We start from the raw sequence: 22,461 nt of genomic DNA, 5'->3' as shown, positions 1-22,461 counted from the left end.
CGCAATTCACGCACTATGATAATTTATTCTAACTTTGCCGTACTAATTTTAATACACGGACCATATTTTTCCTTCTTTCCACTTCGTTCGAAGCAACAATCTTGCTCTTCCTATTCAATTCCTTCTCAATTGCGTGCGAGATTGATTTTCCTCCGTTTTGGTATATAACGGAAATAATATACGTGAATTTTTTCGAAATAAACATGGAATACCGATAAAAAAAAATATATATATATATATATTTATAATTTTCGTAATTACAATCATTATCATCGACCGTTGAGTGAGAAAAAAAACTTGTATCCGCCGCGTAGATAATATTTGCAATTGCGATCCGGTCTAAACTAATATACGATACTTACTTGGGATTATCGGGATAACACGATCTAACGGCAATTGTTACGCGGGACGATTATCGACGCGAAGGATCGTGAAAAGTCGTGGAATATCCAAGAAAACTGTAGAAACGAACAGATGTTTGCGCCGCTTTGATTCGCGGTGAGCCGCCGCGCTTCTGTGAGAATGAAACGCGGGGAACCGCAGTCTATGCGGTACATGTCCGCCGCGAACGCAAACTGCAATTCACGATGTAATCTCCAGGGAACGGGCATCGATCACACGAAGATCCGTTGCCCCACGTCAAAATATTTCCAGAAACATTTTGTGAAACACCCGAGGAGGAATCATCCAACTTGACGATTTATTTTTCTCTTCTTCGACGATTTCCCACCGATGTGCCATTACACACCGACCCTGATATTTCACCTATTACACATCCCGATTAATTTTAAAATTCACGTGGCGCCGTACTAAAAGAAGGCAAGTAAAAAGAAAGAAACGCTTGTAAAAATTGTGATATTACATACGATGTAATTATTATACGCAACGATTATTTTGAACGGATACTGTGAATAATGGTTTTCCAAATAACTTTACACGTAATATAATAATTATTTTTAACAAATGTTGTATAAACGAATCATTCTCTACGTTGTTGGTGCAGCAAGAAAATATATATCTGAAGTGATATGGATTTTCCGTTATTTTATTTTAATATAATTAATTCAATACGTTAAATTAAATTTATTTATTACGTAAATTATCATTTAGATAATTACATATTATAAAGCATAAGTAATGAGACATAATTGTATGTATTATATCTATTTAATATCTTATATCTTCTTAACATCTTATTATATGCATATTTCCATGCATAATTATTATATTATTTATTGCTTTAACGTAATGCTAGAAAATTTTAATACCGTAGAAATAAATCTTATACGTTTCGGCTGTTTTTCAAAATAAATTATGACTATACAATTCGTAAGAGGAAAAATATTAACGCGAAGAAATAAATATCAAATTTAATCTCTTTGCTCTACAACTATATTCGTAATTCGACTCGTTGTAATAAAATGGGAAAATTTATGTACAAAGTGTCGAGAAAGTTAAAAAAGATACTTTCGTAGTGATGTAAAAGTATAATAATATTGAAATTTATGAAACGTAACATGTGATTCTTGTATTCCTTGTATTCTTCAAGGATAATTTTATCACATGAAAGGAAATAAAAACTGTTCGTACAGAACACATTTTCTAAATTGTTCTTAAATTTGTTTGAGCAAGATTTATATGGATTTCGATGGAAATAAATTAAGCTAAAATTCCATCCAATTATTAACATAAAATAAAATAAAATAAAATAAAATCTTGCAGATAATTTTATAAGTATTTCCTCTTACAATTAGCGCACGAATCACCGGAATACCGTAACGAAAAATTTATCCTTTAATCGAAAAATGACAAATATGCGATGCATGTATCGATTGTAATTCTGTTGAAATTTTGAAGCGGAATAAATACGTGTATAGTGCTAAAGAGTGAATTTAAATCGAAAAGAAGAAATAAGTTAAAATAATAATACTTATATTTATGTGAACTCTTTTCCTCGTATAATAAATCTATCCTTGAAACGGTTTCCATATTACGAAACATCGTTAATTAAAAAGATACGTATGCATATGAGATAATAAAAGTTTCATTTCTTGAGTTACGAGTTATTATTTTTCCGTATGTAACTTTAAATAAATAAAAAGTGAATTCATGTTTAAGCAAACGTATAAATAGGAGAAAAGAGGAAGAGATAAAATATTTAATGTCGACATTTATCATTTTATGGTCCCACGTTCTGTTTGCGCTTTCGGTTATTTCTTCTACTACTTGAACTAATTAGTCACGATGCCAGAAATCTTGTTTTACAACCGGCTTATTGACACTCAGATGTCGTACAAATATTTCTATCGTTCATTACTTTATCTTAAATCCTTCCGCAGATCTGTCTTTTAAATAAAGAATAAGAAACTGCGATTATTTCACAAATACTTTTTCTTAAGTAATATTAGATATTTACACGAACTATAAAAATAACGAACACGTATTTCTTTATTTATTTAGAGAGATTTTTTTTTTTTTCTCTTTTTGCTACGTACATATCACAATTTTCACGTATACGAGCGAATGAAATGCATTTACTCGTATTTAACAAAATTTTTTTATAACACTTTTAATAGATATTAGAAATAAAGAAACGAGATATTTTTGAAAATAAAATTCACAATGATTCTTTTACTGATCTTTTATTTATTTTGTTTCGCGAATAATATAGTTTAAAAATATATCCATTCTTCTAATTTTTTTAATTATTTTTTATAAAAATATAACACTTTTTCTATCTACCTATTAACTGCGATATACAACGTATACAGATTTATTTTATATTCGCACATTACGTAAGTAAATAAGTACTTACTTACTTACTTACTTGCAATGACTCGCGTTTATTCAAACACCATGGTTACAAGATATTATTATTATAATATACATTTGTTTATAATAACGTAAACTAGCTAACCGTGTTTTAATATTAAACACGTGTTTCATCGCTCGTGCTAAAATCTTTCCATCGTCAATCGTGTTTTTTGATTTAAACAACAATTTCTTATCATCGAGCGTAAAGAAAAATATATATAATGATTTATAATGAAAACAAATAACCCGATTTATATATACATATAGTATAAGTATATATAAAATATATTTTCACCTACGTAACTACGGAAGATTAAAAAAAAAAAAAAGAAAAAAATAAATTTCACGATAATATCGGTATGTAAAATTTGAAACGGTGAAAGAGAGAAAGCAAGATCGACGTGACTGGTCCTTTCTTATCGTAGAATAGTTGGAAGGCGTAGCAAGGAGGGTCGAAGAGACGGTTGACAAATGAAGAAGACGGCATCCCTTTGAATTTATACGCTATAAAGGAGTGTAAACGCATCCGGCATCGCGGCAACGGTGAACACGTTGCCGAGTTTCGGCCTTATGGTGGTGTCGATTAAAAAAATGTTAACGAGCCGGATGTGGCTGACGGGAGGAAGGTTAAGGCAAGAATCGCGAATCTACCCGAGAGTTCGATAGGTCGCCAACTCGAAGGAATTGGATGGACAGCCGATTGACGGAAAGAGACATCGATTTACCGATAATATCGAAGATATAACGCCTGCATTGTGTTTCCACCGACATATCGCGATTTTATTCTACAACCATTTTTCTTCTCATCGTCGTAATTACTGGTTAATCGGTAATAATTCCTTAATGATTTCTTAATCAGTCGGAATTAGTATTTTTTACTTCATTACTCCAGAACGGAATGTCAACAAAACGCTGATTCATAAAATAAGCTTTTCACGGAGTGACGCTAATACAGATGACGATAATAAAGATTCGTTTAAATACGTACGTTTCATTTCAATATTTGTAACGAAAAGAAATCTTCTAATAAAAATATCCTTTCCTTAAAGTTTAATAATAACAATGAAACTGCGGTTAAAAACTCGAGATGGTTGCTACGCTCCTGACTTTCTCTTCTATGTTTTCTCATGGTCTTCTCCTTTCAAAGTATTTCAATATCATTAGTCATTGCCGCAACGTTTCTCCTCGAAAAGGGACGTAAAACTATTCTACCTATTTTGTTCGCGATAGAGGGTGGTAAAGGTGTTTATGATAATCTTACAAATTCTTCGTAAACCGTCAAAGATGGTCCGTCATAACCATCATTTTTCATGATAAGTTACATCAAAAACCTTTAATTTTATTCGGAGAAGAGACATTGATTTATCTTCGAACGAATAAATTTTTACAAGAAAAAAATCGATTATTAACATTTTTCCAATATACATTAAGTACTTATATTCAATTTTGATATTATTTGTTGAATTAGATAATGCTAAATTAAATATATTTCAATAATAATAACTTTTATCAATAGTCAGATGTAATTTTATCTTGTTATTTTATGCGTTCAAAGAGAATCGCCGATACGAAACAAACAACAATTTCATATTAAATATATTGAAATGTATCGAATATAAGTAATATATATGTTATACGAGTTGGTATACTAGTTTGAATCATTCTAAAGAACAAGTCCTGACATATTGACAACAACCTGACGCGAGACCACCTTTGCTACATCGAGGTGTTTATCTTACCTGTTATCTTCAGGCTACTATAATTTGTCAAACCAAAGCCGACACAAGCAAAGAAGAATCCTGATTATTTGTTTTTAATTCTCATCTAAGTTGCTATCGTGTCACGCATTAATAAATACATACAGATAATTTCGTATTATTAACAATGAAAATTAAATAAAATTAATCAATATTAGACACGTATCCAATGATATCATTCGAAAGATTCTTTTTTCAATTCGAAACTTCGTCTCGAGCGTTTTTTATATCATTTTTTCATAGTATTCGAAACACAAAAATACAAGTTTCGAGTACAAGAAATAATCGCGATAAAAATTATGCGCGTTTAACCTACGCACAACGATGCCTGACTCTTTTTGACCCCGAACACGGTATCGATGAATCACGCGATCCACACAAGAAGTAAACATTTTTTTTTTTTACTTACATTTCTCGAAAGGTGTAAAAATAAAAGGTGTAAAAAGATGCAAAATGTTTGGTTTCTTTAAGCGAAATTTAATTCACTTTTTAAAACAAAAATATACGAATTTTAAGGACAATATTTCTACAATATTTATATAAATTCAATATAGGAATCTGCAATATCTTATGAGCTTCCATCGCCACCTATTGGAGCCATGTTAACGCTGGATAACAATCAAACCAACTTTAGTTCCATCAAACGATAATACGTGGAACCTGTTTTCACGAGATAAATTACAAGGACAAGGAATCTCGGCTGTGGATAAATAATAAATTGTAATATACCGATAGATTATAACGTTTCAATATGTATTTACAATCAGTTTACGTTATCTCTCAATCTCCCTTTTCTTCGTAAGAAATTCTTGTCAATCCAAAGGATAAATTTTTTCGATATTTTTCTCGAATCGAGAAAATTATATATGTAAATAAGCAGTCTGTTATAGGCTGTTGATATTCGTGGGACATTTTTCGAATATTGAATTTTGAAGATTAAAACAAATGAGAAAATTGGTATGCAAAATTGATTTAAGATTTTATTTATTGTAAATTATAAGTAATTTAAATTTGCGAAAATGATATTTTATCTCCATTTATTTCATCTAACGTATATTTAAATTGCTTATAACTTAATAACTTAACAAGCTTAACTTAATCAACGTTCTTATATATCAATTTTTATGTTTGTTTGTGATCTCTGAAATCGATCTTTGAAAAATGTTCCATAAATATTAACATCTATCTAAGAATCATAAATTTCTTCTTTTATCTATTATTTTATCTATTAATTATATAAAATACAATTTTATTCAATCTGTTGATTAATGATAGAACTACGTCGAATTACTATTTCTCTCTACTATTTATATTAAGGTATATATATATATATATAACGTATAGTTTCAGAGACTACCCAAGAGAAATTAACTGTTACATAATATTATTTGATATAAAGATGGTACAATATAATATATAGTTCCAGAATTATCTGTGTAAATAAACTGATATCTTTCTAAACTCTGTAAATAACTAAGAAGGTTATGCAGGGTATCCGTAATATATAATCAATAAGGAGGTGATTCCTCCTTAAAAAAAAAAAAAGAAAAAAAAATTATATAAAAAAAAAATAAAAATTTTCATTTATTTCTATTATTTTTTAAAAAAATATTGATATTGTAATATGAAAACCAATCAATGATCTTTCTAAATTATAATGGTAAGTAAGATTTGAAGAATCACTCGTGCGAATATAAAATGCTTTCGAAATAATTCTCTTCTCTGATATGATATGAGCAATTGTTACAATTATTTCATGATGTAATACAACACACTACATACTACATGTATTTTTCTTTACGATAATACGAATAATATTCTTTTTTATAATAGTTTCCATTCTTTATTACTATTTTGTTATTAAAATTAATCTTGTAAAATAAAGATTTTTCACTGATACTTATCTCATTTTAATTATATATATTAAAAAATCATTTTTTTCTTAATTTTGAGAAGCATACGTTCTTCATATGTAATGTTAATTTACATATTTATAATATAGATTTGAAAATTGCAACAAAATTCTATGAATTGTTAAATAAGTATAATAATAAATTTTCGTGTAAAAAATTAATTTATACAATCTACAATCATATCACAATCACAATTATAATTCTTAACAATACGTTTTATACCAAGAGAATACTCTTTATTGAACTGTTTTTTCTATGTTAACGATATCATGATAGATAATTATAATAATAAGAAAAAGAATTTAAGTACAAAAAATAAAAAATTTAAAAATACAATGTGTCGAAAAAAATTATTATAAATCAATTGTGTTAGGTATTTTTTTACGAAGAAGAATGAACGAAAAAAAAAAAAATATTTCTAATATATATCGTTCAAGAAAAATAAATTCAAATCTATATTTGATATTTTCTATATCATCATCGCTAAAAAAGTTATTAAGAAATTTTGGAATTTCTTTCGTTCTTGTAATAAAGTTATGTATCCTATATTTATTAGTTCCTTAAATTAAATTGTTTTTATAATATTAAATAAATTTTTTATTTTTTTCTATATATAAAGAGAAAAATCTTCAGATAGCCTTAGATCGAGATTAGTGAGATTATGGCATAATCTACTATATATTCCTAAATTAAATTATTATTGCGAAAATAATGTTTTTATATCTTACATGCATGAGTCATAAAAAAACTTTTTATCGACTCTATAATTTTTTGTAAAATTAAAAGATATCGAAAAACGAAGAATAATTATTCGAATAATTTTTTAATAATTGTTCAAAAATTATTCCATAAAAGGTAAAAAGTAAAAAGTTTTAAACAACAAATTAACCTTAAGGAAATCATTTGATTCAATTATCGATATTGAATAATATTAAACAATAAAAATAGAAATGAGAATAAAATGAGTCGATAAAGGAATAAACTTACCATTTTAGACATTTTGATTAAGTTAATATTTTCCGTATAATTATAGAAATAAATATCACGTATAAACGGTACCACTAACTCCGATATTTTGAAGTTTATTCAGTTTTAACACTGTACTTATATTTCACTAGTACTATACTATGTAATATGTCATCGGTATTTTAAGTCGAAATTCACAATTTTCACTTATACACTTCAGTTCAGAACCGATTATTTCCCCAGATATTAATGAAAATATGAATGATATTATAAAAGAAAATATTCTGTTGAAAATTGATGATAGATCATCGAATGCCTCAACTCTGAATGAAGTGGTGTCATCGACGACGATACAACCATAGAGAATAACTTTGATGACGCGAAATCCAGACGAAGAAAACGATTACGACAGATTGGCTTGTCGTGTGAGGAGATAACAACCAGCACCGAATAGGCATTGGAGTGCTCCTACTCACATCAGAAACGGAAACTCCAAGAATTTTGCCGCAAGCTACAGCCATGCTGCTTTCGGCCACAATTCGGTCTCTTGATTATCGTTTGTAGACTTTAATACAAGAGAAAGTAGAGAAAATCTTTCTTAATGTCGTTATTCATTTATAAATAACGCTATAACAATGGGATAAAGATAAATTTTATCCGAATATATTTCTATCTGCTATTGCATCAGATTGCAAAACACATTTCTTTTTTTACTTTATATAATTTATATATTATTATATCTTTCTAAATAAGATTTTAAAAAATTTATCATTATTTATTTAAACTAATGCAATGTTTATACGTTTATATTTTATTAAAATACAATTAGTTTGCTATTAGTTATATTACGAGTTGTTAATAAAAAAAGTATTATGTATCATATATATATATATTAAATATGTTAATCATGATAGGTAAAATAACCAAAGAATGAAAGAAAATTAATGCGATCTATGACTTACATTGACTTTCAAAACAATGTTCACAGCATTAATGATGCGAACGAATGATTAATAGAAATAACATACTAATTATGCACTTTACGCGATTGCAATGGAAAAAATCTGAATATTTATCGTTATGTGTTTAGACTTCACTTATTATTTCCGATTATTTTGATGCAAGAGAGCATATAGGGAATGATTATTCTTTTATATAATGTAAAAGAATAAAAACCAAAAAAAAAAAATTTATAACAATTCAATTAACATAATTATTTTCAAATTAAATTTTTGATTTTCTTTATCTAGAAAATATCTATAGAAAAATATTTTTTCTTATTATAATGTTACACGTCAAGATGAATGTTCAATGACCTTATGTGTTATGACCTTGAATTTAGAAATGTCATTTCAAGCAACATTTTCGTAGAAAATTGAATTGAATTATATATATACGTGTGTTCAAAATGGATGTTTTTAAAAAAAGAAAAAAAAAAAAAATAAAAATAAAAATATTAGGAACAAGTTCTCAAAATTTTAAATTTCAAATACAAATTTTCTTCTACTGAAAAACATGCACACATAATTTTATTCGAATAAAATAATTTATTACGAAAATTTTTTCATCGATTGACACATTTTTGAACATATTTTTGGATTCAGGATCATTTCAAGATCACAGTGTACGTGTTGTTGAACTCGTCTTGACATTAGTAGAATGTTATGAAGTCAAAAATAGATTGTGCTATTTAAAAAAGTCAAGGTAATCTGAAAGATTATAACGACATATACCATAATAAAAATTCACATTAAAATATAAGATTGAAAAAACTAATTAAAATAAAAAATATAATCATACAAAACATATTAAAATATTCTCTCTGGAAATATTCGAAATATACTAAATTCTCTTATAATTAAAAAAAAAAAAATATGCAATTTTTTTTCGGCATAAAATTATTAACAATAATTTATTAAAGTAAAAAAAAAAAAAAAAAAAAAAAAAACTAACAAATCGATTTACGACATAAACGAAAAAATTCATACATATTTAATGATATTAAACAAATCGATAAATAATTTAAAATTTTTTATATTAATTCTGCCTAATTATGCAAAAAACATACGTATATAAAGCGATAAAAGTAAAAAATGAAAACTATAATCGATATAACACATTTTAATAAAAAATTTAAATAAAAATTTCTTTATTGTTTTTTTTTTAAAAATTAATTACAAAAAGATTTAACCAGTAAATGATAAAAAAGATATCAACTTTATCAACTGATATTATTCTGATTTATCGATAAAAAGAAACTCTGTCGACAAAACAGGACTGTGAATTTTCAAATAGATTGTGAATCAATAAAAATATAATTGTAATCGCAAGATATAATGGTTAAATATAATGATTTAAGTAAATAATAATTAAAAAAATATATATTTTGATAATTTCTAATAAATCAAAATGTAATAAAGTTACGCAAAAAATGTAAAAAATGAAGAAAAAGATGAAAAATGAAAAAAACAAGAATTTCAGACAAAAAAATGTGTAAATATAATTTGAGAAGGTTACTAGAACATTGCACTCGGAGAAACGGACGTTATAAAGTCCAGAATGTAGTTATTTTTGCAAAGGCTGTTGTGACTGGTTTCGATCTTGTTAACCTTGGCTGAAATCTTTTTAAAACACTTTTCCTAAACGACGAAGAATTGAAAAATAATCAGCAATTTTATATTTTTAGTCAATCTTATTTTTTTCATCAGCTTTTAAATTAAGCTTTTATTTTAAAATATAAAAATAATTAGAATTTTATTAAAGAAACCGAAAGAAAGATAAAATTAAGATAGCGCCGTTACTTTTCAATGATACTTATTCCATTTTTTCCATTTATAAAAACTTACCTATAATGTATGTTCTCATTTAATTTGAAGTTAATGAAAAAGAATACGCGTATAATATTTTTTGGAGAACGTTGAACGTTGGTTAACGTTAACGTTATCTAATAAAGACAAATATCGATAGAAGATTTAATAATAAAGTTAATAAATGATGATATTATTTAACTTTATCTATTATTATAGTAAAATTGTATGAATATATTTTTTATAAAGTAGATGTTATTAATACAAAAAAAAAAAAAAAAAAAAGAAAGAAAAAGAAAAAAATTTCTTTTTCTAATAATATAAAATTTAATGCGTAAATGCGACTTACCTACTATGAGCATTAGTACGATATTCATACGATCAACAAAATATCTTCTTAGCATATTTTAAAGGATTCAATTTTTCAACACGTAGAAAAGTATAATATTAATAACGCTTAAATAATGTTCATAACCAAAAGAAGTTAAATTAAGAGTACATACCTGAAACAAAAACAAAATATATCTTTTACTATATATTATAACATAATTAAAATATATAAATTCTATGTACAACATTATTATCTTTCCTACGTTATATTATTTTCGAATTATATTACATAATAATGGATATCATAATAATTGAAAAAGGATGCTCATTCTTTTTCCTATTATCATTTTACAATGTTTCTTATTCTGATAGTTTTATAAAAAATATAGTTCAATTTATTTTCTAATATTTTTGTTGTAATCCAACACACATATATATATAATATAGCGATATTTAATATTAATTTTTAATAAATAAGCAAAAGAAATATATTTTGGATAAGCGTATCTTTAAAGAAAAACAAAATTCGAGTGAAAAAATATTGAAATGCATCAATGTATTAATATTGTATCTAATATATCAACGGAACATATTATTTATAATTAATTGTAATTATCTACGATATATTATATAACGTATATTATATAATATTACTAACATTGCAAAGGTATTAAAACTTTATTAAGTTATTCTAAGCAAACATATAATACGACAATCGATATAAAAACGAACGTTGTCGAAAGAAGAGAAAGAAATGAGTAAAATAATTATATTATCCTTTTTTATTATATTATATTTAAAAAATATTTAAACAAAAGTAAAAACGTAAATCGTATAAAATTAAATTATAATAATAATATATTGAAAATAATAAAATATAATAACTTTGCTCAAAATATGTATATATTATATTAAAAATAATATTTTGGAATAAAAATAAGTAAAGAATATAAATATATATGATCGAGCAAAGTCTGAAACATACATCGTCATGTACAAAAACAGAAATTATTCGCGGTTGTTTTCTCTTCTTCCGCTCCATCTTATGTGTCGATTAATCGAAGTTTAATTTAGTAAATTCTAATAGAAAGACAAGTAGACACATAAACACAATGATAAACCTAAATCCGCGAAGACAGCGCGAGTCACACACTAGTTGAACTGGGATTCGAACTGCTAACTACGTATGAGAAAAGGCATACCTTTGTTTCACAACCATACCAGGTTACCAGGGTTAACATTTGCATATATTTACTATGTTGATATATGAAAATTTATGGATTACTAGTTCCGCGAAGCAATCGATAAAACTTGACGTCTGATAAGGGATTTTAAAATCTCTTTTTTCATTCGATCAACGCTTCAAATTTTTTGAAGAAAAGAAATAAAATCATTGATCCATGTTACGAATATTTATCAAATATATATATATATATCAATTATTTCACTGAGCAATCGAATAATTTGAATCATCGATCTTTTTAAATAACGATGGAATAACGATGGTCAATGTTCGTAACATGTAGAATATATTATTTATTTTAATAAATTGTTAATAACGTAAGAATATTTCATATCGTATATCTGATTTTCTAACGATAAAAATAATACGTGCAACAGGTGATACGTAATAATACGTAATGTTTGATATTAATTTCGTATTCATAATGAAAATATAAAAATTTTATTTCGAAAGAATTAATATTCATTTAAAACATTTGTTAAATATTGTTATTCTGTTTTTAAATATATTCACTATGCATATATACATTTTATAATTATCAATTTATTAATTAACGTAACGAGATAGAGATTTTCACAAACTAACGTAATCTTCACGTAATTCATTTAAAGAAAAATTTTGTATTTTCACTTTGATTATTTTTTAATCGATATATATATTATACGATAAAAATGTCTCTAGTTTAAATTAAACTTATATAAAATTATATATTTCGAGATATGTTTTAAACAAAATTTATCGATAATGAGATATCGAGAAAAATAAATTGCATTGATATTTGTAATCGATTTTTTAAAAACCTTGGAAGATTATGATTAAATTTTCAATTTATATCGTATATTAATTGATATCATTTATAAATATCTTTCGATAAAAATTCCCCCTCTTAGTTTCTTTCTTAATTCTTACAGAGTTATCGATGAAATCTTATCGTACGAAGAAATATCAAAATCTCTTCGTTTTAAAAGATAAATATCATCGTTTATTTAATAGTACGACATATGAACAATATCGAACTAGCATCGACATACATATATATATTCGCAATAACACATCGTTCATTTAATGGAACAAGAGAAAAACATCAACGATCAATCATCAACTCATGCAAGTTAATTGATCCATGTTGATATTTATCGTGTAATTCAAATATATACTTTTATAGAATTGAATATCGTTAGATATTTAGTTTACAAAAAGTTTACTGGTGAACTATCAATTTTTCGTTGTCCATCTTGTACCGTATATCATTATTAATTCGTTACCATTCGACAAGGAAAGGAAGAGATTCACTCTACGTGTAAAACACAAATTAGTTTTAGTTAGATATCTAATCATTTTCGTATAAGAGATCGAAAAAAAAAAAAAAAGATCGATCGATTCGAATCATCATGCAACAAGTGCATCATCTTAAAGAAAGATATTCACTTGTTTCTTTTGTGTATCATCGAATGATACGATACGACACGATACACAATGTGATTTTTTTTTACCGGTTGATTGAGTATTAAAATAGAGGATAAGTTCCATCGATACACGAAGTTGATAAAGCGTAGATGTTTACGGAAATAAGTAAATAACGGATGATGAAACGTTTTCTGTTCAAATAAGTAGGTTCATCTGTACATATCGTAGATATTATTTCTTTGACGTGACGACAGTAAAAAATCGACGAATAGGTGTTTTTTGTACCAAATTTTGGACACACATTGTTGCATTATAATAATATTTATAATAAAATTTTACTTAATCTCCGAAGACATCTATGAAGATTTATTAAAATATTAAATAATTATTTTTCTAAATTTTAGATAGCGTATTGTATACTGTATATTTATTTCTCTTGTATAATGAGTTATTAATATTTCATTCAATGGTAGAAAATGGATAAAAAAAATAAATAATTGTATAGAAAATTTATCAAAATGTTTAATATCATAATTCTACTGTCATAAACATGATAATAACGTAGATAAAAGAAAAATATTATATATATAAAATAAGACAAACGATATATTAAAAATCTCTTGGAGAAAAAAAACTAAAAAGTTTCCTTATTATATATATATTTGGAAAACATTTTTTAAAAAATCTTTAAGCAATGTATAATTTTTAAATTTTTATTTTATTTTGACGTAACTTTTATCCATAAGTGTACATTAGGAGATTTCAGTGCTACCGAAGAACACTCAGAATAGATAACATAACGTATTCGCGTGTAAATCACGTGACAAATACCGTGATTTCAGCTATTGGTCAGTGAACGTTAATCAACTAATATAAGTATGTACGATGTTCAAGAACGAATGTATGTCTCTGTCATTTAATTGCATTTTTATGAAAATGTATTGTACTCGTCAATTTTTATCTGGAAAATTATTTTTCAGATTTACATTTATATCAATACGAATAATTTTGCATCATAATCAATAAATGAATATTTAGAATAATTTTCTATTCCATAACGTAATATCGATCGTTGCTTAATCGAAATATATAGATTGGCAAAAGTAATGGTGAAAAATTGGAAAAATATTATAAAAATTGGAAAAATTATAATATTAATAATATTAATAAATAAAAAGAAATAGAATGAAAAAAAAATAATCAAAGCGATGTTAATTATTTTTTCATTAATATTTTATTTTTACATGAAATTATAAAATTTATTGAAAAGCGTGATTCACTCAAACGCGTTGCAAAAAGTGATAAGAATAAAATATAAAATAAGAGGTAATTGATTGAAAAAAATAAGAATAAATAAGAATAATAAGATTTGAAAGTTTTTATGGTGGCAAAAGGCAATGAATATCGACGCGATAAAGTAGTAATCCGTTAAATTAATTAATTGAAAGAAAATATAATTAATATGATTATTATACGAATAAATGACGTAAAGTTGAAATCTGCTTGCGAAATTCATATTTATAAAAGATATATTACAAATATGTTTGCTATTTATCTGATTTCTCTTTTGCTCCACATATATGTGTATGTAGAGTAAAAAAGCAAGCACGTGGCGAGTACAGCTCGAGATGCAGCGCAATAGAGAAAACATAAGTAGATGCGGCAAGATGCCAATTATAAATATACGACAAAAAGAAAGTAGAATTATTTGAAAATAATAAAGTAATAAATATATTTTTTTTAAGTGACAGTAATTTTTTTTACTGACGATAAATTCTTTAAAAAAATCGCGTGTAAAATATACTTGTTTCAATTGGATGTGTACAATTTTTCCTTTAATTTTTAACGAAATGAGGACGCATCTGGCATCTTTCGTTTCTTTTTTTACGAAGTCGACCAGAAACGCGTTTATATTCGCGTATTTCCACACAATTATTTTTGCAATCGAGGCCGTTGTACGAGAATTCACAGGAAATTTTGATGATGCAGTGCCATGCGATAAAAAGAGGTCTGCGATCAGATGCATATGCTTACTAAGATATTTATAATTCATGATCAAAAATCAAATTCACGGATCGAAGAAAACTGAACTGTCTCGTTTAAGATATGATTAATTATTCTGTATTTCTAACGGACGAAAAATATTTCAACGAAACAAAGAATTCGAATTCGATTGCAATTCCAATTTGTGATATTTTCAGAATCGTAATGTCACTGACCAACCGCTTTAATTAAACGGTGACTTTTATATTGATCAATATCTTATTCAACTTTTTTTATATGCATTTTAAAAACAGCACCACTATTATAAATATCGATAATTTTGTTTTGAACGTATTAATTTCTGTTTCTTTTTAAATAATTGAATTGATCAATGAAATATTCATATAAATATGCATGAATACGTATAATATTAAATTTTTGACAATATTATTTTGAAAAATAATAAAATGATATGCATTCTATTCTAAATTTTTTATAGCTAGTAGATTCTGTATAAAATTTTTATTTTAGTTGATAATATTCTTTTTTAGATTTCAGATTATACAACGCTGAATAATAATATGCAAATGATACGATATATAGTGAATTGATCAAATCACTTAAGACGCTTAAAATTACATTTAAAAGCAAAATAAAGCGTCAGAAAAAAGTTTGAACATGACACAATGTGATTTTATATTATACCATATTCGACTCGAATACTGATTTCAATAAAGCCTTAAGTAAGAAATATCTAATTCATTTACGTAATTTGTAAATATAATTCACATCATTTTCATTTCTATCCATATGATATTTATTCTTTTATACCCTGTTAAACCTTTTAAATTTTTTCATTTTTAATTTTCAAATCATTATTCTTACAAATATAATATAATATCATCATTTTGCTTATATATTTTTATAAACTATATTATAAAATGTTATAAAATATCCTAAAAGCGTCTATTACGTCTAAATACACAATTAAAACATAGAAACACAATTGATTAACCTAGTTAACTGATATGGGTAACCTGGATATCCAAGGATATCTAAGAAAACGGTATATATGCTACTTATGTAGAATTGATAAAAAGATCGTAAAATATATCACTACCTGTACATGTAATGAAAATAAACTCGCTTAATTTCTACATTTTAAACATATTTAGTACTGATGACACTATATATATATATATATATATATATATATATATATACTATATATATTTTTAAAGAATTCACAATTAATATCCAATGCCAAACAAAACACTATAAAATATTCTAAAATATCAAATTTTGTCTTATTCGATTAAAATTTAAAATATTTTCCTCGTTTCGTAAATCATATCTATTTCAATTTATTACAAATATAAAAAACGTAGGATATAAATTTATTATTAAATTATTATTATTGAAATATCAAACAATCAATTTCAACATAAATATAACATAAATATAACTCGTAAATACTTTCTTTTAAAAAAATAGACACGAATTTTACTTCTATTTCTACGTATATTTCTACTAAAAGAAAAATGTATTATTATATACAGTATTATACATTATATGTATAGGATATTGCTTTTAAATTTATATTAGTACTTTTAAAAATGTTTGATTTTTTTAATTAAATTAATTACTTTAATTAAATTACAAAAAGAAAAAGTTTTTTTTATTTTTTAAAATAAAAAATAAACTAAAGATATTGTTTTGTAAATATTAAATTCTAACATCTAATATCTATAATGCAAAAAGAAATATTAAATTTTGATTGATATAATTGTATATAAATAAAAATGATGAGAAATTTTTAACTATGATTCAAGGATTCAAGGAAATATTCAATATTTGATAATGTATTTTTTAATATATTTACTGATGCGATGTGATGAAATTTTATTTTTTTTATTGTAGTAAAAAATATTATTATATTATCAACAAAAAATAATTTTTATATATAAAAGGATAAATAATCGATTAAATATTTTTACTATATTGAATATAATTTATATATTTCATATTTTCAAAAATTTTTTAATAATTTTTATTTATATTTGATCATATCTAATATTTAATATTTAAACGAAAATTAAGAATTTTCACTTCAAATCACAAAAATTTTTAATTAGTATATTTAAATATAAACAAACAATAACAGATAAAATAAATAAATTTTAAGCATTTTATCTTGATATTAAAATTATGTTATATGTATAATTATGTATAAAGAAAAAAGTGTAATACGTTTAATATATATAATATGTAGTATATTTATCTATATCTATGGATTTATTCTTTTAATTTTGAAATTTTAAATATAGTTATATACAAAAATATGTATATGAAAATAATTTAATAGTATTTATACTTATATTTTTTAATATATGAATTAAACACAATATTAAAAACAAGAATAAGCCAATGATTAAATTAAAGTTAATGTACAAAATTTAATATACATAAAAAAGCATAAGAAAAAAAATACCTCTTGAGTAAGTTCTGCCGTATTAGTTGGTTCGTCTGGGTTTTGCGAAGAATTTGATGAATCAGGTGATGTCATATTCCTAGTTGGGTCTGTGGAAAGTGATATACTAGGTCCTGCTATAGCGATATCTCTTGTAGATTCTTCAACGTTTAACAAATATGCATGGATATCATTTAAACCAGAATTTATTCTATTATATCTTCCTAATGAATTCAAGTCTTCGAATAAATCTCTCTCATAGTTTAAAAGCATAGAATCTAAGTTTTTAGGATGAACAAAGATAGGACGATGAACTATTGTATGAACATCAGTATGCCATCTTGAACCATTATTTAGATCTAAAGAACCTACACCTATGGTTTGAATATCCAAACCAAGGTAGGATTCAGGATCTATTCGTAATAAAGAAAGTAGCAATGTTAATTGGAATAGTTCCTCATGATACAATTTCTTTATACACAACATTATGCTCTTTTTCTTTTTAATCACTTCCAATCAACAAATTTATTTACAAATCAAATTAATTTAGTTTATTATCACTGTGATTTGATATGTTCAATTCATGGAATAAATAAGATTTTAAAAGACAAATGTTCATATTGAATTATTATTTTGTCGATGCTTTAAACCAATCCAAATGTATTTAATAATATTTCCACAACTGTTCATGTTTTAATATATCAAATATAAATAATGTTATTTGCACGATTTTATAAAAGACAAATTCAAGGCAGAGTTTTTAATTATTACTAGAGTTATCGAACATCACTTTTTAAACTTGTTTCTTTCCTTCTATATAAATGATATAGAATTTAAATTAAATAGTTAAAAAAGATAGTTTTTTATATTCTTGCTGGAGCAACTTATTCGACAGACTGTCAGAATGAAAATAAAGATTTGGATCTCTTTAAACAAGTATAGGTCAGTTACACGAACACAAAAATAACCTCAAAACACACACTACAACGTCAAACTTCAGTACACGTCGCGCACATCCTACGCATGCCTTGGATTTTGTTTGACAATTCAAGGCGATATTTTTTTTATCAATATTAACACTTTCTTTACACTGACACGTCACGGCAATTAGAGTAAAAAATAAAAATTTAATCTAATAGTAGAAACTGACAGATCTGTGAACAATACCGAATTTAAAACTATTTTAAATTTTAATTTTTATTAAATATTCGAGGCCTGCGACAAGCGCCAAGTACCTCTTTTCTTAAATCATGTTGCTTTAATGATATTGTAATTCTAACAATGATAACGTTATACTAATGCAATACAATGCATTTCACAGAGAAAAGAACTAGCACACCTTCCTGGGAGAGATCGTTCGCGATATGTGACTCAGCATTCACTCCGGCAACGTCGTTTCTCAGGGCTGCATAAAGTGCATGATTCTCCCTAATCAAAAATAATAGACGACTAATTCTTTTTACTTTTAAATTCATTTAATTATAATAGAATAAATAATTATATATTAAATTTTCTATTCTTATATGAAATCAATCGTCATTTGTTTAATATAGATATTTATAAATTTTAAGACAATATATAAAAATAATAATTTATATATAGATATTTGGATTTTTTTTAAATGAATTAATTTGTTAACACTGTATCAATATAAAATGTTTATCCATTTATATAACCATACGTATAATATAGTATAATTCATTGCATTTTTAATGATATAGAAGAATATATGATTGCATAATTTATATATACAGATTCATTAATTTTTTTTATATTACTATTTTTATTCCAATGAAATGCGTAGAATCTATAGATAAGATAATTTCTTTTACTTTCTTGTTTTATGATTTAAAAATATATATGTTTTATGAATAAAAATATATATTGAATTTTATGTATATACATGTGTGTGTGTGTGTGTGTGTGTGTGTGTGTGTGTGTGTGTGTGTATGTAGTTTTTTTTTTATTTATTTTTAGTTATTTTTTATCAATTAAGTTTATTTTTATTTGTTTATAATATAATTTCATATTTTACCATCAATATATAATTAGAAATCGTTTAAATTGCAGATTAAATTTAGAAATAAAATGATATTTCTCTCGATAATTCGATCAATCGTATAAAAATTTTTTTATAGATATATTTGCTAATAATAATGAAATATAAAATATAAAGAAAATATTTTTATACAGTCATACACACAATTTTTTGCACTTCATACATACTAATATTTAAAATTTATTAAAAGTGAAGAAGAAAAAACAATTAATCGTATATATAAGTACATGTAACTATACAACCACATGAAATCAAACTAAAATAAAGGAACTTCATTTACGATCATGTTGGTACACTGTGCGTAGTTGCCATATTCAAACTATTAATACAAGTAAGTATAATGAGTAATCAAGTAAATACGTGTGAACATGTGTAAAGTAATTATACATATATACGAGAAAATGAATATATACGTATATATATATATATATATATATAATTTTATTTTACATGTATGTTACAATATATATAATATATATATATATAAATATAATATATATATTATATTTATCGTATATAACAAATATATTAAAAATAATCATATGTTCATTATTTACCTGATTCATAAGCTGCGTTGATTTCAAATCCATTACATCGTTGCCGGGTGACAATGATGTCATACATGGTAAATCCTCTATTTGAAGCATTTTGAAGTCTCTATTAAACTTTTAATTTTATATATAAAATATATATTAGTTTGAGAAAAATCACTTAAATACTGATCAATATTAAAAACTCATTACTGAAAATTAGTAGAATGAAAACTGAATTATTAGGATGAAAAAACAAAAACACATTACGTCACTTAACTTCGAGAAGCACACGCATTTTAATAAATCGTTCTTTCAAAATAAAATGAACTTTCAAATCTTTGATCACATTTTACTTAAAACTCAATGACAAATATTCTTAACAAGATTTTTCTTCGCGTAATGATGCAATTATTGAGATCGACGCAAAAGCAACCGTCTGTCGTTCCAGTATGAGATAATTGGAATTTTTCTTGAACTACGTCATTATGAGCTAGAACCGCGCTATTTGAACATGGCGCGAATAACAAATATGTATACACGTTGTGTTATATCGACGTTTCCGATATACTGACACAAACACGATCGCAGCATAGACTTAACATTCAATGTATATTTCTGATCTTCTATTTTTAGTTATTGATTCGATTTAGAATAATTAATAACATCGTAATATTAAAATTAAAACATTTAAAATTAAAACTAAATTTTTATATAAAGTTGCAAATAAAAAAAAATAGAATAAATATTTTATTATGAAGTATCTTATAGATATACACGAAATATATGAAACATTTTATATTTATAAAAACTATTGTGAGACAAATAAGTGGGATAATGATAATTCTACACTATTATATGTTTTTTTCTTTCAATTATAAAAAGTTACTTTTACCAAAAAAGGATTAGAAATTTTTATTTTGATAAAATAAGAAATCGAAAAAAATATTTTGCATATTATTTTTATTTATTTTATTTTATTTTATTTTATTTGTCATAATAACTCTATTATAACTTATTTTCATTATTTAAACATTTCCGTCATATATCAGATTATACTATGAGATTTGTAGAAATATATTGAAAAGCTGAAAATGCAATATTTATACGTAACATGTATTTTCTACGTTAAAGATTATAACATACGATGTAATTTTGAAAGAGAAATACGAAAATGAAAGTGTGTTCAATTGACATTCCATATCTCGTCTGTGTATTATCGTTTGTATCAAAATAATGGAAGAAAGATAGAGATAAAAAAAAGATAGGATAAAAATATTGAAATCAGCGCCATCTTCAGAATACCACAAATGAAACACAAAAAGAAAAGATGGAAAATAGTGGGAGAAAAATAGAGATAGAATAAGAATTGAGAATTATCTCTTGAATAATTTTAACATTCAATAGATGGCGCTGAAGATAAATTCTTAATCTACCTCTGTTTTTTTTTCTACTATTTTCTCTTCTTATATAGTTCAATTTATGGCAATCTAGAGATGGCGCTGATTTCTCATTTACTTTATACCAAAATTAAACATGTAAATATATAATTGCTGATTATCATAAATAGATACAAAATTGAAAAATTGATATAAAAAAATATATATATATATAAATATATATATATAAATATACAATTAAATTATTAACATTAACTAAAATTTAACATTAATAAAAATTTTATCATCGTTATAAGTTATTTAATATTTTTATTATCAAATTAAAAATATCCCATTCCGTAATTTAATGAAATTTTAATAAGGATTACGCTTAATAGAATTTAATACTATAAATATAAAAAAAAATGATACAAATGATGTAAGCTATTTTATTCCTGAAATTTTTGTATTAAAAAATAAACAAAATTCCTAAATATATTTAAAAAGTTGAAAATAATAAATAAGTTTTTTTTTTCTTTTATTTATTTATTTTTTTTTTGCAAATAATAGTTGAAATTGGACGAATTTTGAATGAATCGGATAATGCAAAAATTATTTTAAACATATAATATATTCATTTGTATGCTTGTACATATCTCGCATTCTTTTATACAACAAAATATCTATGACAACAGTATAGTAGAGAACGGTATACAATATATAGTTGTATCAATAATTCATTCATAAATACGAGATGCAAGACAGCCTCGTTCTCTTAAGACATAACATTATCGAGTCATGAT

General features: G+C 24.6%; 1 protein-coding gene across 5 annotated transcripts in view; it reads right to left on the bottom strand.

Annotated features, from left to right (window-relative positions):
* cnc (NFE2 like bZIP transcription factor cap-n-collar) overlaps positions 1–20,789 on the bottom strand; it is a 75,566-nt gene extending 54,777 nt beyond the window's left edge. Inside the window, exon 1 of one of the 5 annotated variants that reach the window (XM_003695484.4) lies at positions 20,307–20,789. In XM_003695484.4, the coding sequence (XP_003695532.1) occupies positions 20,307–20,396 (90 nt within the window). In that variant the 5' untranslated portion in view covers positions 20,397–20,789. Of the gene's footprint in view, positions 1–362; positions 518–7,471; positions 7,793–11,572; positions 11,759–17,711; positions 19,071–20,306 lie in introns of those variants that run through there. The other 4 variants (XM_086911763.1, XM_012489137.3, XM_012489138.3 and 1 more) reach the window with 4 other exon arrangements.
* Positions 20,790–22,461: the final 1,672 nt, after the last annotated feature.

This window comes from Apis florea, unplaced genomic scaffold (assembly GCF_048593485.1).
Source record: "Apis florea isolate Af1SG1 unplaced genomic scaffold, ASM4859348v1 contig_3367_pilon, whole genome shotgun sequence".
In the NCBI taxonomy this organism is placed as follows: domain Eukaryota; kingdom Metazoa; phylum Arthropoda; class Insecta; order Hymenoptera; family Apidae; genus Apis; species Apis florea.
This window is presented reverse-complemented; position numbering and strand designations above follow the sequence as displayed.